General features: G+C 39.5%; 1 protein-coding gene across 1 annotated transcript in view; it reads left to right on the top strand.

Annotated features, from left to right (window-relative positions):
- Positions 1-14,060, top strand: part of SMAP2 (small ArfGAP2) — a 45,785-nt gene that overhangs the window by 15,869 nt on the left and 15,856 nt on the right. The window contains exon 2 of the mRNA XM_028123232.1: positions 13,232-13,365. Coding sequence (XP_027979033.1) covers positions 13,232-13,365 — 134 coding nt within the window. The remainder of the gene's footprint in view (positions 1-13,231; positions 13,366-14,060) is intronic.

Below are 14,060 nucleotides of genomic sequence, written 5' to 3'. Positions count from 1 at the left end.
GAGAGTCCAAAGTAGAAATGACAGGTTGCCCAGGTAGCTGCAATGTGTCCTGCTTCTCTTCCCGACTTGGGGTTGCTTCTTCTGGATTAGCGATGCTTTCTTCATGTTGCCATCTCTGTTCTAAAGCTCTGGCTCATACAGAGACACAAATCACTTCCTTTGATTCTTTCCCCTTAACCCTGTTAAGACTGTTTAGAACTTTGAGTACAAAAAAGGGAACAAAAAAGGGAATTTATTACAAAATATACACCCTTAAAAAATAATCCACTATTTTCGGACTAAAAAATAATCACCCTTTCAAAATTTAATTGCTGATGCTACCTGGGTTTGTTCCTAGTCCCTCTTCTATTTCCTGATCCTGAGGTCTCTGTGCCCTAGCTTTATGGGACCAGTGTAGCTTCCTGGTTACTTTGCTTGATTTCTTTTTGCTGAGCACCACGCTCTCCTCCAAGAGAAGGGTGCTATCTAAGGATCCACCACCCATGAGTTTACTCTCTAGAGAACTTGACCTGAGGTAAAAGTCAAATTAGCCTTTTTGTGCTGCTGCTCACATGGGGCTCTGTTACTCATTTCTCTGTACTTAGGCATCCAGGCCTCTTCCTGAGGTTGTTGACACAGTAAGAGACCTCATCCTCCAAGTGGAAATGAAAGTTCTCCAGAAAGAGTGGGGCTTCCCACTTGGAGGCCCAGCAGCATGTACTACAACTTGTATACTGCTCTCTCATGGGAGCATTTATTTAATAAGAACTGTGTGCATACTGGTTTTTCTTTTAGAAGGGAAAACTTTTATTTTGACTGCCTTAAAATTTAAAAACAGTTAAACAGCAAAGCACATTTTTTTTATAGCAAAGAACATTCTAAATGAAGTAACAATGGTTAAAAGGAAATTTAAAAATTAAGAAACAAATCATTGCAAGATGTTAATTCCCCTAAATTCATCTATGAATTTAGGGCTAAACGAATATAAACATTACTAAGTTTAGCTGGGGGTGTCGTTTACTTTGTGTTGCATTGTTTTTGTTTGTGTGTTTTTTAGAGGGGGGAGGGGCAGAGGGAGAGAGAGAGAGAGAGAATCTCCAGCAGATTCCGTGCTGGGCATGGAACCCATCTTGGGGTTTGATCTCACAACCCTGAGATCATGACCTGAGCTGAAATCAAGAGTCAGATGCTTAACTGAGTGAGCCACCCGGGCACCCCCTGTTGCATTGTTTTTAAAATTAATCAAAATTTATTGAGATAAATGTTAAGTTACTTTTGTAGATTTTTAAATAACAGCTGATTGCATTTCCTGTATTGTTTCAAGTATCTCTATGTGGTTGTGTCAAACTTCAATTAATGGTTTAAGTAATAGTGGATATTTTATTTCCATCAAAGTGCACTAGTCGTACGGTCCAATTCTGGAGAGTCCAATGAATTGGAAATAACATGTTCCTAAGAATGATATTAAGTAGTATCTTAGGAATTATAATGAGAGCAAATGTAGCATCCATTAAATAACAGCCATTTCCTAAAAAGAGATAAATCAAAATTACTTTTAAAGAGAGAAATAGGCAGATGCCCCATGGATGGCTGTGGATATTCAGGGGGCAGCCGCTGTAGAGGCTAAATCAAACCTGCATGTGACCCTGGGTCCCTTTGGCCTCATGGTTTAACCCTCCTCCTTCCTGGGGAACCTGATGAAGGAGAGGGATGCCCTGGCCCTTTCAGGCCTCTGCTTGTTGAATAGCCACTGGGGGGAAGTTGGAATTTAAACTCTCTTTTAGCCAATTTTTGTCTGCTGTGACCAGTTTTTTTTCTTAGCTCATTGAGGTTTCCTCTCAGTCGACAGGGATGCCAACCAACTTTGTTGAGCTTTTTTCTCATGGGACATAATCCATCTTTGGCAGAGGAAGTGTTTCTTTCCAGTTCTCTCTCTAGGTCTTTGGCCCTCTCTCCATAGGATCTGCATTTCTGGTGTATACCGCTGATGTTTTCATATACTTTGGGAAGTTTCTTCATTTCTAAGCAGTACATTACCTCATTGATTAGTTTTCTGCACGTTTCATTATATGTTCTTCCTGTAGTTGGGTCAGTGTTCGAAGTTTCAGCTGAAGCTCTTGAATTTCACTTCCAAGCTGTGAATCTTCAAATTGCAAAGATGCTTGCTCAGTTTAGAAATTTCTTGTTGGATGTGTAAGCTCTTTTTTCATTTGATTTTCTTCACATAATTTTTTAAATGTTCCTAGCTTTTTCCCTTCAGGCCTTTTTAAGGGGACATTTAAGTCATGGAGGCGTTTCTTCAGTCGACTTTGGACTCATAGTCTAGGTGGTCTCCATTTTCTGATCCACTCTTTTTGTCTAATCCCAAATTGCCGTCATTCATGCATCTCTAAAGAGAGCAGACAGGTGTATCATTTCCAACACAGTTTCAGTCAGAGATTTTTAGCTGGCTCTCTGTATCATTTACAACCTATTTCATTTGTGTCTGAGTTTTCAAGGGTTTTTTCCCTTCTGTTCCCATGCTCTTTGCTTCCACCCTGCGGCTTACTGGGAAAGCAGCTCTAGGCTTTCCTGAAGATAAGTATTTTCAACCATACCATCCATTCTTTTCCTCTGAAGTTGTTTTACATTCTTCCAAGATGTTTTTAGTGTTTTTGGCACCAGTCAGTAGGAATTGGAGAGATTTTGATGTATCTTTGAGTGACCATGTGTTGTCCTTGAAGGCAAGCCATCATCCCTGCATGAAATGAAAGCTTAGGGGGCTCACTTTTCTGTTCTTTTTCGAGAAAGCCTATTATTGTGTCTTCAAGTGAAGAGGTGGCCATGTTGGGGTTTTTTTTTTTTTTTTTTTTTTTTTTTTTTGCCGTACTCTATGTTCGTAACATCAGAGGACTGGCCTCCACTGGAGGCATCAGCTTGTGTAATCAGCTGAATCTTCTCACTGACTTTATGAGATTCTTCAACCTCGGGCAGAAAATCTTTTAACTAGCTCTTTTTCCCTCCTTAAAATATGTTGGCTCTTTACCATAAAAACAATCATAGCAGCACATACCAGAACCTCCCAGGGAAACCCCAAGAGACTTGGACCTTGTCTCGAGCTTTCACACAGCACCACCAAGAATACTGCACAGCCATTCCAGGACTGGCTGGAGGCCCTCTGGTTGGAATCAGGGACTCATCTCACCCGGGAGTCCCTCTGCCTGTGTCCTGTTCCTGAATGTGAAAAGGCCCCTGGGTGTCTGTGGGTAGGATTTACCTTCAAACATTTGTGTGTGTGGCTGGAACATAGCAGCTGGTACCTGTACACACAGTTTTAAGGTTATTGGTATATAGAGGTGAGAGGAGTAATAAGAATTGATTCTAGAAAGGCCCAGATCAGGCAAAAATTTAAGCTACACTTAGGAGTTTAAAGTTCACTTGGCCATGGGGGTCCAGTTCCATGTCTTTGAATGGGGTGATAACATCATCAGAATATACCTTGCCAGAATGTCCTTTCCAGAGCCAAAAAAAAAAAAAAAAAAAGGCCATAGGAGGATCTGCCCTTTCCCTTCTGAAGTGTTCTGAAGAGTTGAGTAATAATGGTACAGATTGGTTGATTTGGTAGTTTTTTATTACCAGAAACATCACCTAAGTATGCACTAGTTATCCGCTGCTGGGACAATCGGACAGGAAGGGTTACAGCCTAAACTACAGTGAATCCCTACCTACTACTAACCAGGAAAATAAGACTGGTGTGGACCTAAATTAACTAAAAGTTAACTGCCCTTCTTTGAGTCTTTTCAGAGTAGCTCAATGAATTTTAGAGATACTGTTACTACCTTTGAGAAGAGGTAGGTTTCAGAGATAATCTTATCTAGGTAAGGAAATTGACTCTTGGAGAAGTGAATTGACTTGCCTGAAGTCAAACAGCTGATTAGTGGCACAGTTTAGATAACCCCTGTCTTTAACTGTGTGGCTAGCCGGGGCTAAGTAAATAACATGAGATGCGTACAAGCATGTTTTGGACTAGTTCAGAGCAAGTACTAGTTTTGCTAGGATATCAAGGAAATGAATAGCCACCGTATAAAGTGGCTGAGGAAAGCTGCTGCACCCAGCTGTAGACATGTGCCTTGTTTTGGCCCCTGGCCCTTTGGCTGTGTTATTATTTTTGGACTGACTCCTTTAGGCTCTTTTTCAGTTGTATTTAATTTTTTGGTCCTCCCTTGCCCAGGGCTGAGCAAAGTCAAGGCAAATCCAGGTCTGTAAACACTGCTAACACCTACGGAAAGATGAAGAATGTCTGCTTACCTGTTGACTTCTTAGCTTTAATGTCTTTAGAGAAAAGACATTTTAAGTTAACTGCTGAAATAAGTTTAGATGTAGATTGACTAATCATTTCATCAATGAGTGCTTAGTGTTGTACTTCACTAACCCTTCTTTGGGTTTCCTGGTAGGAGGATAATGTTGCTTTGCTTCATCTCCACTGATGTCATAGGAATCTGATTGCTATCTCTGTTCTGTCACTGACCTCCTGGATTGAGTTGGTTCGTCTGTCTTGTATTTGGTTGGGTGTATGAGTAGATGCTATCTTTTTTTTTTTTTAAAGATTTTATTTACCTATTTGAGAGAGCGGGGAGGAGAAGAGGGGGAGGGAGATGGACAAGCAGACTCTGCACCGAGCGTGCAGCCCGATGTGGGGCTTAATCTCAGGATCATGACCTGAGATCATGACCTGAGCTGAAACCAAAAGTCGAATGCTTAACCGACTGAACTATCCACGCACCCCTGAGTAGCTGCTATCTTAAGTTCCATCTTTATCTTGCATACCTTGTTATTTTATATAAATACCGGAGGAGTCTAGAAGCAGCACCAGGAGATAAAAATGCAGAATAATGGGACTCAGTATTAGGAAGGCATCTCTAATAGTGATTGCCATCTAACAGTAAACGTGACTACCTTTTGAAATGGTACATAACTGACTTAGCACTGGAGCTGTTAAAGGAGGACCCAGGTGGTCTCCTGTAGAATGATCTCCTGCATTCAGTGAGGGATTAGACTCAGTGACTTCTAAGGTTCTTTCTACCTCTTGATTTCTCAATTTAAAATTCTTGGTGTAGTATTTACTTTTATTCTCTAATCAGTCTCAGAAAAGTTTCAATTTGCTTTGTCTCAAACGTTTAAAAAGCTTAACTTCTGCTTTTTTCAAATACATGAACGTGGACAGTGTCTCTTTTTGTAAAAGGAAACAGCATTCTTGTAAGACAGACCGGATGGAAAGGAACTTCTCTTGCAGAACATCCTGAGAGCAGAGGTTGATTGAGTAAGCCCTTATTTTGATCTGATGGTTCCTTAAAATGTTTGTACATACAGAAATTAAAAGTTTCTGTTTATTGTTATTTTAGAAAAGGGAACTAAGTGAATTTTCTTCTGTAGAGATGAAAATAGGCTGGTGAATGTACCTCTCACCAGCCTTACTTAATTTTTCCAAGATGGCCCTGGTGTTTCTGTATATGCTTTGTAGTGAATCGGGGTGAAGGGACATGATGATTGGAGCTGAGGTAACTATCATTGAGAATTGTTCTTCACATAATCACTGCTTCTTCATCACTTTGACTCCCAAATTTTGTGTTGGAGTTAACGGTGGGCCAAGTCAAATAACCTCTGTTTTCAAACCAGAGTTCGTTGATTTAGCATCTTCCTCAAGTGTCTGTCACATTCAGACCAGTTTTCAGTGCCAGTCACAGGCTCCAGACACTGAATTTGATTCAGTTCTTTAGGTTCATCAAAACCTAACATCTTCATAAATTGATTATCTCATGCTGCATTTTCAGAGCCATTGAACGTCAAGCAGGAAGGGACCCCCCCCCCGCCATTACCTACAAATCAGCTAGTAGAACTGTGGTGTAGAAGTGACCTTGGGGCTTGTGGTTTGCCCATCCACTGTGCAGGGATCGTGTCTCTGCAATCCCTGAGAGATGCTCATACAGCCTCTGCTTCAACACCTGTACTTACTGGATTCTACCATTTCTGGATAGGCTGTATTTGTTTTTGTACAGCCTTGATTATTACAAATTTCTTCCCCAGAGTATGCTAAAATTAACTTCTACTCACTGGTGCTACTTCTGCCTTTGGAGCCTCACCAAAGTAACCTAATCCCTTTTCTGTGTGGTAGCTTCACCATTAAGGTGTTTGAAAACATCTCCATTTTGCAAAACAGGAAAAAAAAATTATATATACTTTTTATCTTTTTGAGGACTTCATTTAACAAATATTAATTTTGGATGTACTATTTGCAAGCATTGGGCTAAATATTTGGGATAAATGATGAAGGAGTGTGGTCCTTGCCTTCTAGAGCTCACAGTCTATTTAGGGCAAAAGAGACTTGGAAGCAACTAGCTATAATAGGATATTAAATATTAGAAGAACAAAGCATACAGTGACTATTAGCTATAAAAAAGGCCAAGATTTATTCCATTAGAGGGCCTCACAGAGGAGGTGACACTGGACTGGATTTTGAAATTTGTGAAGCAGGAAATAGGGAGAAAGCCATTCCAGGTAGGAAGAAAGGTGTAGGTAAACAGGTATGAGTACATGGCAGTGTGTACATATGAGTACATTTCAGAGTGATGATTTGCTCAGCATGTGTAAAGCACAAGCTCCTAGAGGGTTTTATATGTTGTGTTAAGGTGTTTCAGCCTCTCCTGCAGCCAGTAAGAAGTCATGGATGGCTGTGTTGTTTTTCAAATATCTGTACTGTTTTTTCTTATTACAAAAGTAATAGAAGTTCATTGCAAACAATTCAGTGAGTACATAAAAATATAGAGAAGAAAATAGATATTTCACAACCCTACTACCCAGAAATAATAGCTTTTAATATTTTACATATGTTCTTCTAGATATTTTTTCTGTGCATATGTATATATTTAATCACACTCTTTAAAATGGAATTGTTTTGCATACACTGTTTTAAAACTAGATTTTAAGGAGCGCCTGGGTGGCTCAGTCGTTAAGCGTCTTCCTTCAGCTCGGGTTATGATCCCAGGGTCCTGGGATCGAGCCCCGCATCGGGCTCCCTGTTCAGCGGAAAGCCTGCTTCTCCCTCTCCCACTCCCACTGCTTGTGTTCCCTCTCTCGCTGTGTCTCTCTCCGTCAAATAAATAAATAAAATCTTAAAAAAAACCAAACTGGCTTTTAAGATTAGTATAACATGGGGGCACCTGGCTGGCTCAGTCAATGGAGCGTGCAACTCTTGATCTGGGGGTTGTGGGTTCGAGCCTCATGTTGGGTGTTAGAGATTACTTAAAAATAAAATCTTTTAAAAAAATAGTATAACATGGAAATACTTATATATTAGAAAGCTACATTTATGTAATCTGTTATTTCTAATTTTTATTAAATCATTCTTAATATATTAATGAATGTTCTTAATATATTTGTGTTCTTAACCTGTTGTTTCCCTGATGAATTCTTACCTGTTCTGTCCCTGATGAATTGAATGGGTTGAGAGGGGGGAGTCAAAGGATTTACTTACTTTTAAATATTTACCTCTCTGAGGAACTGTGGTATGTATGCCCAGATCTGCTGTCTGCTCTTGTGGCACTCATGGTTTAGTGGAAAAATGTGTTAAACCATCACACAAATAAAAATATGATAAAGTGTGGTACAACTTAGGAAAAAGCAAACGGTAAATGAAAGTTTGTAACCTTTAAAAATTCCTATCTTTTACTGATTTCCACCAAATTATATACAGATCAAATGGTATGATAGTTGAGATTTGCTTCAAAATGTTCCAAGGTTGTAGAAGTGACCTTGGGGCTCGTGGTTTGCCCATCCACTGTGCAGGGATCGTGTCTCTGCAATCCCTGAGAGATGCTCATACAGCCTTTTCCATACAGGAAAGTGTGTGGGAGTATGGCTGAAAAACCATTGACCAGAGATTGATAATTGCAGAAGGTGATGGTTAATTATACTCTGCTTTTGTGCATTTGAAATTTTCTATAGTAAAATGCAAAAACCAGAAGAAAAGACGGAAGAGAGAGTATCACTGGTTTAGATTGGGGGCCCAAGGAAAGATTCCTTTGAGGAAGAAACTTTACAGCTGAGACCTTTGATATATATAGGAGTTGACCAGGCTACAAGTGGCAGATGGTGGTTGGGGAAAGAGCTTTTTAGGCAGTGGGGTCCGTGTGTACAAAGGCCAAAAGCCCTAAGTAGGAACATGTTGGTGCTTTGAGGAAATGAAAGAAGACTGGTATTGTAATTGGGAGGCTGGGGAAGTGGAGACCATGTTAAGCATTTTGTTCTTTAATCCAACAGTGATAGTAGGAAGCCTTTCATGGAAAGGTTTTACACAGCTGAATGACAAGGTTGCTTGTGCTTCTCTAAGAGTTCAAGCTGGCTGTTTTGTGGAGAATGGTTTTGGTTTGGGGCTAGAGGGGAAGAGAACATAAAAGTAAAAGTGGAGAGACATCAGAAGGCTATTGCACTAGTCCAGGAGATCTGGAGACTTTGTATTAGAGAAATAGGGTTGCCGATGGAGAGAAGGGAAACAACTGAGAGAGATTTCGGTCTTGGTGATGGTGTAGATATGGAGGGTTGAGAGAGAAAGGCATATACATTTCTGACTGATGCAGTTGAATGGGTGGAGGTGTAATTGACTAAGATCCTAAGAAGGATGGAGGAAGAGCAGGTTCTGTGGCAAGAGATTGAGAGCTTAGTTTGGAATATGCCATTCAGAAAATTCTCACGAGTTCACATTTTCTCATCTCTGTATGAGACCTGTGTAAGGTTTATATTCAGGGTTCTGATGTGTACAGATTTGAGTTTTAGAAAAATTATTCTGGTAGGAGGCTAGAGACCAGTTAGTCTGTGAGCTCTTTGAATCAGGGGATCTCATTTGTACTGTCTCTGCCTTTGTATCCCTAGTACCTAAGCAGGCCGAGTGTTTGACACATAGTAGGTACTCAGTAAATAATGTTCAAAGAATGAATGTTTATAGGTGAGATAGGTTTAAGTAGAGATTGATAGATTTGGGGAGTTTCCAGGGTAGATTCAGCAGGGCTTGGATATGAGATGGAAGGGATCTTTTTCTTCCTTGACCCTTCCTGTCGAAGATCTTTTCAACTGCTCCAGGATGCTGGCCAGTCTCAGTATGTGTAGCCATCGATGTATCAGTGTGTTTTTCTTTTGCTCAATACTTATTTGTTTGGAACTCCATAGGTTAGAGATCAACAAGCCGTAATTATTATAATAGTAGCTTCAAGCTGTCTGTAATTGTAGTTTTCTTCTTTCTACTGACTTCTCAAGCCCAGAATCCTCTAAGGCTAGCAGTCTGCTGGTGGGGGAAGTTAGAGCAGCAAAGGAAATTTACAGCGGGACAGCAATAGTTAGTATGTAGAAGCTGTCCAGTAGTTGAATGTAAATAGGATTTACTTACATGCTTTCCATTTTACAAATGGAAACATAAGCCCTAGAGAGACTTGTCAGAACATATGCAACTACTCAGTGTAAGCCCAGATTTCCCTGATCCTGGGCTGGTACTTATCACAGTCAAATTCTTGACAGATCAACCAAATCCATATACTTTAAAATTTTTCACTGATTGCTTACTGCAGAGTGGTTGTGTGTTAGTTTTAACATTACTTAATGCTTCTGGAACCCGCTCTTAGTGCCTGTGGAATATGTTCACTTAGCCCTGACCTTGTTCTTGTGTTATGCTAATTACTACCAGTTTATATCGCTTCTCTATCCTGTTTGCTTTCAAAATAGTTAAGAATATTGCCCTCAGAGTCTCCATTTTCAGCTTTGAAGGGGTATCTTTTGTATTTCCTCCTTCGTTGCCATGACCAATGTGTATTGAACAATTGTTTTTATCTTTGCAAGTTTACCAGATTTAAGTAGACTGGCCTTGCTGCAGCAATCCCAGGTACTGTGGAATCCAAGTATGTCAGGTTGACAGTTTGGGGCCTTTGTATGTGTCGTGAATATATGTGTGGGCACAAAGGCAGGGTGGGGGAGTATGGCAGAGAAGGGGAATAGGTGGGGGTTAAATAGTATATTTTCAAGGAATATTTTCAGGGAGATAAAGGAATTTGCTTATAAAATTTCATGTTTCTTAGAAGATTTGAAATTGGATCCAGGGCAAATTTTTTCTTTCAGATGTTCAGTCAGTCAATTTTGGTTCTAACATTTTAAGACTGGAACTCCTATTCCTGTCTAAAAAGAAGCATTCTGTGGTGTTGCATAGAGTGTTGGTATATGCATATTAATGAGTTAACTAGCCTTTACAGGGAAGATGATGAATGGGAAGTGGGTTCTGGAAATCTCATTTTATACCATGTTATTACATGTAGCTCTCTTCTATTGTTATCCCTCTGTATTCTGTGAGGTACACATTTTATAGATGATGAAACTGAGGCTTATTAGCAAGTTTAAGTATCTCTGAAGGTCACACAGCTAATTATTAATGGAGCTAACATTCAAACCTAAGCTTTTTCTGGCTGCAAAAACTGTACTTTTAATAACACCGTTTTCCACATTTTCAGCCATATAAAGTAACTTTTGTCTTTTGTATTTTCCTCTTACCCAGTTTCATAATCTTTTATGGAGCGAGCATGTAGTTATTGACTAATCAATCTAGTGGCTTAAAACTAAAGGAGGCTGAGTGTCTGAGCTAGAACTATCACTATTTCACTGGGAAAAGATTGTGGACAGATGTGGGAGGGGAGCAGAGGAGGCTCTCTGACTTTTCATGAAAATATTATTGCCTGCATTTTTGTACTGAGGCCTTGTTAGTGGCTCCAGAGTATGAGGTCTTGGTCTTGTATTCCTCAGAGGCAAAGGGACTTTACATCCTCTGTAATGGGAGCTGGAGAAATTCCACAGCTGTGACAGTGGCTTAGATGATTGGGAATCACCTTCTGTGGACTTAGGGCGTAACATTCCATAGCTAACTTTTATTTAGTCTTGTGGCTTCTGATTGTGTTAGCAAACAAATATATTTTAACTATCTCGTTATGTGTTCTAGAATCTAGAGCAAAGAGAAAATGGTAAAGAAATATGAAATATTAGCTTTTGGTCCCATTTTTTAATCCCATATAACTTAAATCTTACCTGTATTCCTTTATGAAAACTGTAGCGCGACGTAGACACACAACACCCTAAGAAACCTCATTCATATCTGTGGAGGCCTTTCATTTTGTTTTTATATAGTTTCCCACCAGTGAAAGATGTGTGTTCATCATTTGCGTGTTATCAAGTGTATGGCAGACCTGCTATGCACATCCACTTAGGGATTTCAAGGGACTGAAGGTTTTTTTTAGAAGATAAATCTGAGCCTATCAAGATAGTAGCAATCAGGAGTGAAATAAGTCAATCAGAGAAAGACATGTATCATATGACCTCACTGATATGAGGAATTCTGAATCTCAGGAAACAAACTGAGGGTTGCTGGAGTGGTGGGGGGTGGGGGGGATGGGGTGGCTGGGTGATGGACATTGGGGAGGGTTATGTGCTATGGTGAGCGCTGTGAATTGCATAAGACTGTTGAATCACAGACCTGTACCTCTGAAACAAATAATACATTATATGTTAAAAAAAAAAAGAAGATAGCAGGAGGGGAAGAATGAAGAGGGGGAAATCGGAGGGGGAGACGAACCATGAGAGACTATGGACTCTGAAAAACAAACTGAGGGTTCTAGAGGGGAGGGGGTGGGGTGGTGGGTATTAAGGAGGGCATATTCTGCATGGAGCACTGGGTGTTATGCACAAACAATGAATCATGGAACACTACATCAAAAACTAGTGATGTAATGTATGGTGATTAACATAATAAAAAAAAAGTAGCAATCAGAAGATATTGGGATAAAATTTCAGGCAGAGTACACCCCCTGGTGGTTATAGGGAGGATTTGAGCTTTCTGTATTTACAGTATTTGCCATAATATCTGAATGATATTAAGGAAATTACATTCTTATTAATAATGTGAATTCAGATTTCTAAGAATAATTTTCTGCCGTATGATTCTAGCATTGTTCATTAAAATGGCTGTCAAAACCTGCAGACCAACCAAGTAATTGTGTCTGGCAGAATTGAAGTCTGGTACCCTTGGCTCTTCCAACAGATCCTGTTTATCTCTGTAAAAATTATTTGGTGTCTTTTCACTCTATTGCAATCTCTAACTTTGATATCATGCTTATTTTATGTGGTAAATTTCTGCCTAGTGGAATGATGGAGAAGGAAATATTAGTGATTTTTCAGTAATTTTTTGGCAGGTAGCATATAAAAGCAAGTTGTTTTTTTCCTGTATAAAAACTATGAAGAGGAGTTTGATGATTTTCTGGAGTGATTATTAGAATAAACAAAGGTGGCAAGGGATGGGAGATTATGTAACAGTTTTATATTAAAATGTATACCTGAGATTTCTTTTTTATTGCAATAAGCATCTTTGTTATTTGACAGTCTTGAATTGAGGTAATTCTGTAGTTGGGTAAACTAGGGACAGCGGCTCAAGGGGAGAGGATCCTATTAAGTTAATCAGGATGCATATTTTATAGGCCTGGTGGGGAGGGGAAGATAAATAAAGTTTTAAATTTCAGGCTGAGACTTGGGCTGGCATGGCATGTCTGTATGTTTTTTCCTAGTAGGAAAACTGAATCCAGGCTCCACAATCATTGAAAAGTTTCTTGAGAGAAGGCTATTCATGCAAGATACTAAATAGAATGTGACATGACCTTGCACTATTCTCCTGGAATTATTTTTTGTATAAGTTAACAGTATTATAACATCTGCATTTTAGCAGTCGCATTATCGGACACTGTAAAAAGCTCCTCCATACGCACATGCCCACATACTGTATAATTCCACTTACATGAAATATTGAGAATTGGCAAATCTATAGAGACAGAGAGATTTGTGGTTGCCAGGGGCCTGGTGGGGAGGAATTGAGAGGAAATGGGGAGTGCCTTTTAATGGGTTTGCAATTTCTTTTTGGGGGGATGAAAATGTTTTGGAATTAAATAGTGGTAATGGTTGCACAACTGTGTGAATATACTAAAAAAAACCACAGTACTATACCTTTAAATTTAAGCTAAACTTAAAAAAAAAAAGCGCTGATCATGGAGGAGTGAACAAAACCTATAAAAAGGGTGAATGTGGTAACATTTCTCTCATTTATGTTCTAGCAGAAATGTTGTCTGATGATCTAAGTATTCCAGCTTGGGCCTTGAATGTTGTTTTAATTTGTATTTTACTGCCCTGTTCCTCACCTTCACAGGGCCACGATGGGCCTCCTGGAACATTGGTGTATTCATCTGCATTCGATGTGCTGGAATCCACAGGAATCTGGGGGTGCACATATCCAGGGTAAAATCAGTTAACCTCGACCAGTGGACTCAAGAACAGATTCAGGTACTTACATGGCCCAACAGTGAGTCAGCTGGTCCCGTATTTCCATGTAAGAGTAGTTCCATATGAATTTCAGTCATACTGGGCACAAAGGTGAAGATAAAGAAAAATTTAGTTGTGAAACACTTATGTCAGATTCTTATACCTTAATAGAGAAATTTTTACTCTTTCTATTTAAGATATAAGTTACCCTACCCATATTTTACCTCCTTCAAAACCCAAAGTCGATGGTCTAGGACCCCATGGATATACCCCCAGGGTATAAAGGGGGAATCTTTGGATTATTTTCTAAGGCCCCTGGCATGTGCAGATCTAACATTTGTAGTTTTATATAGTCACGTGCGCGCGTGCACACACACACACATCCTCCAACTTATAGAAATAATATTTTATCGCTAAAATATGTGTGTGAATCTTGCTTGCTGTTAGGTTGGTGGGCTGGGAGTAAGACACTTAAGTTAGCGAGTCTAGCTGGCTTAAGATCTGCACCTCTATGTGGCTTCATTCTTTTCTATTCTCTTCCCACATCAAAACTTTTAAAAGTAATTAAAACTTTTTTTCTTTTTTGGGGGGGTTTTGGGGGTGGGAAGAAAGGATCCAAAGAAAACAGTTGCTAAAGTTGGTGATAGAAATAAGAGGTTTTCTTAACCAGAAAAGGGCTTTAGAAATTACTTTAGACTGCTTTTATAGATTCACTA

Source organism: Eumetopias jubatus, unplaced genomic scaffold, assembly GCF_037043125.1.
Source record: "Eumetopias jubatus isolate StellerSeaLion01/CBP00866 unplaced genomic scaffold, mEumJub1_p1.0 scaffold_4, whole genome shotgun sequence".
In the NCBI taxonomy this organism is placed as follows: Eukaryota; Metazoa; Chordata; class Mammalia; order Carnivora; family Otariidae; genus Eumetopias; species Eumetopias jubatus.
This window is presented reverse-complemented; position numbering and strand designations above follow the sequence as displayed.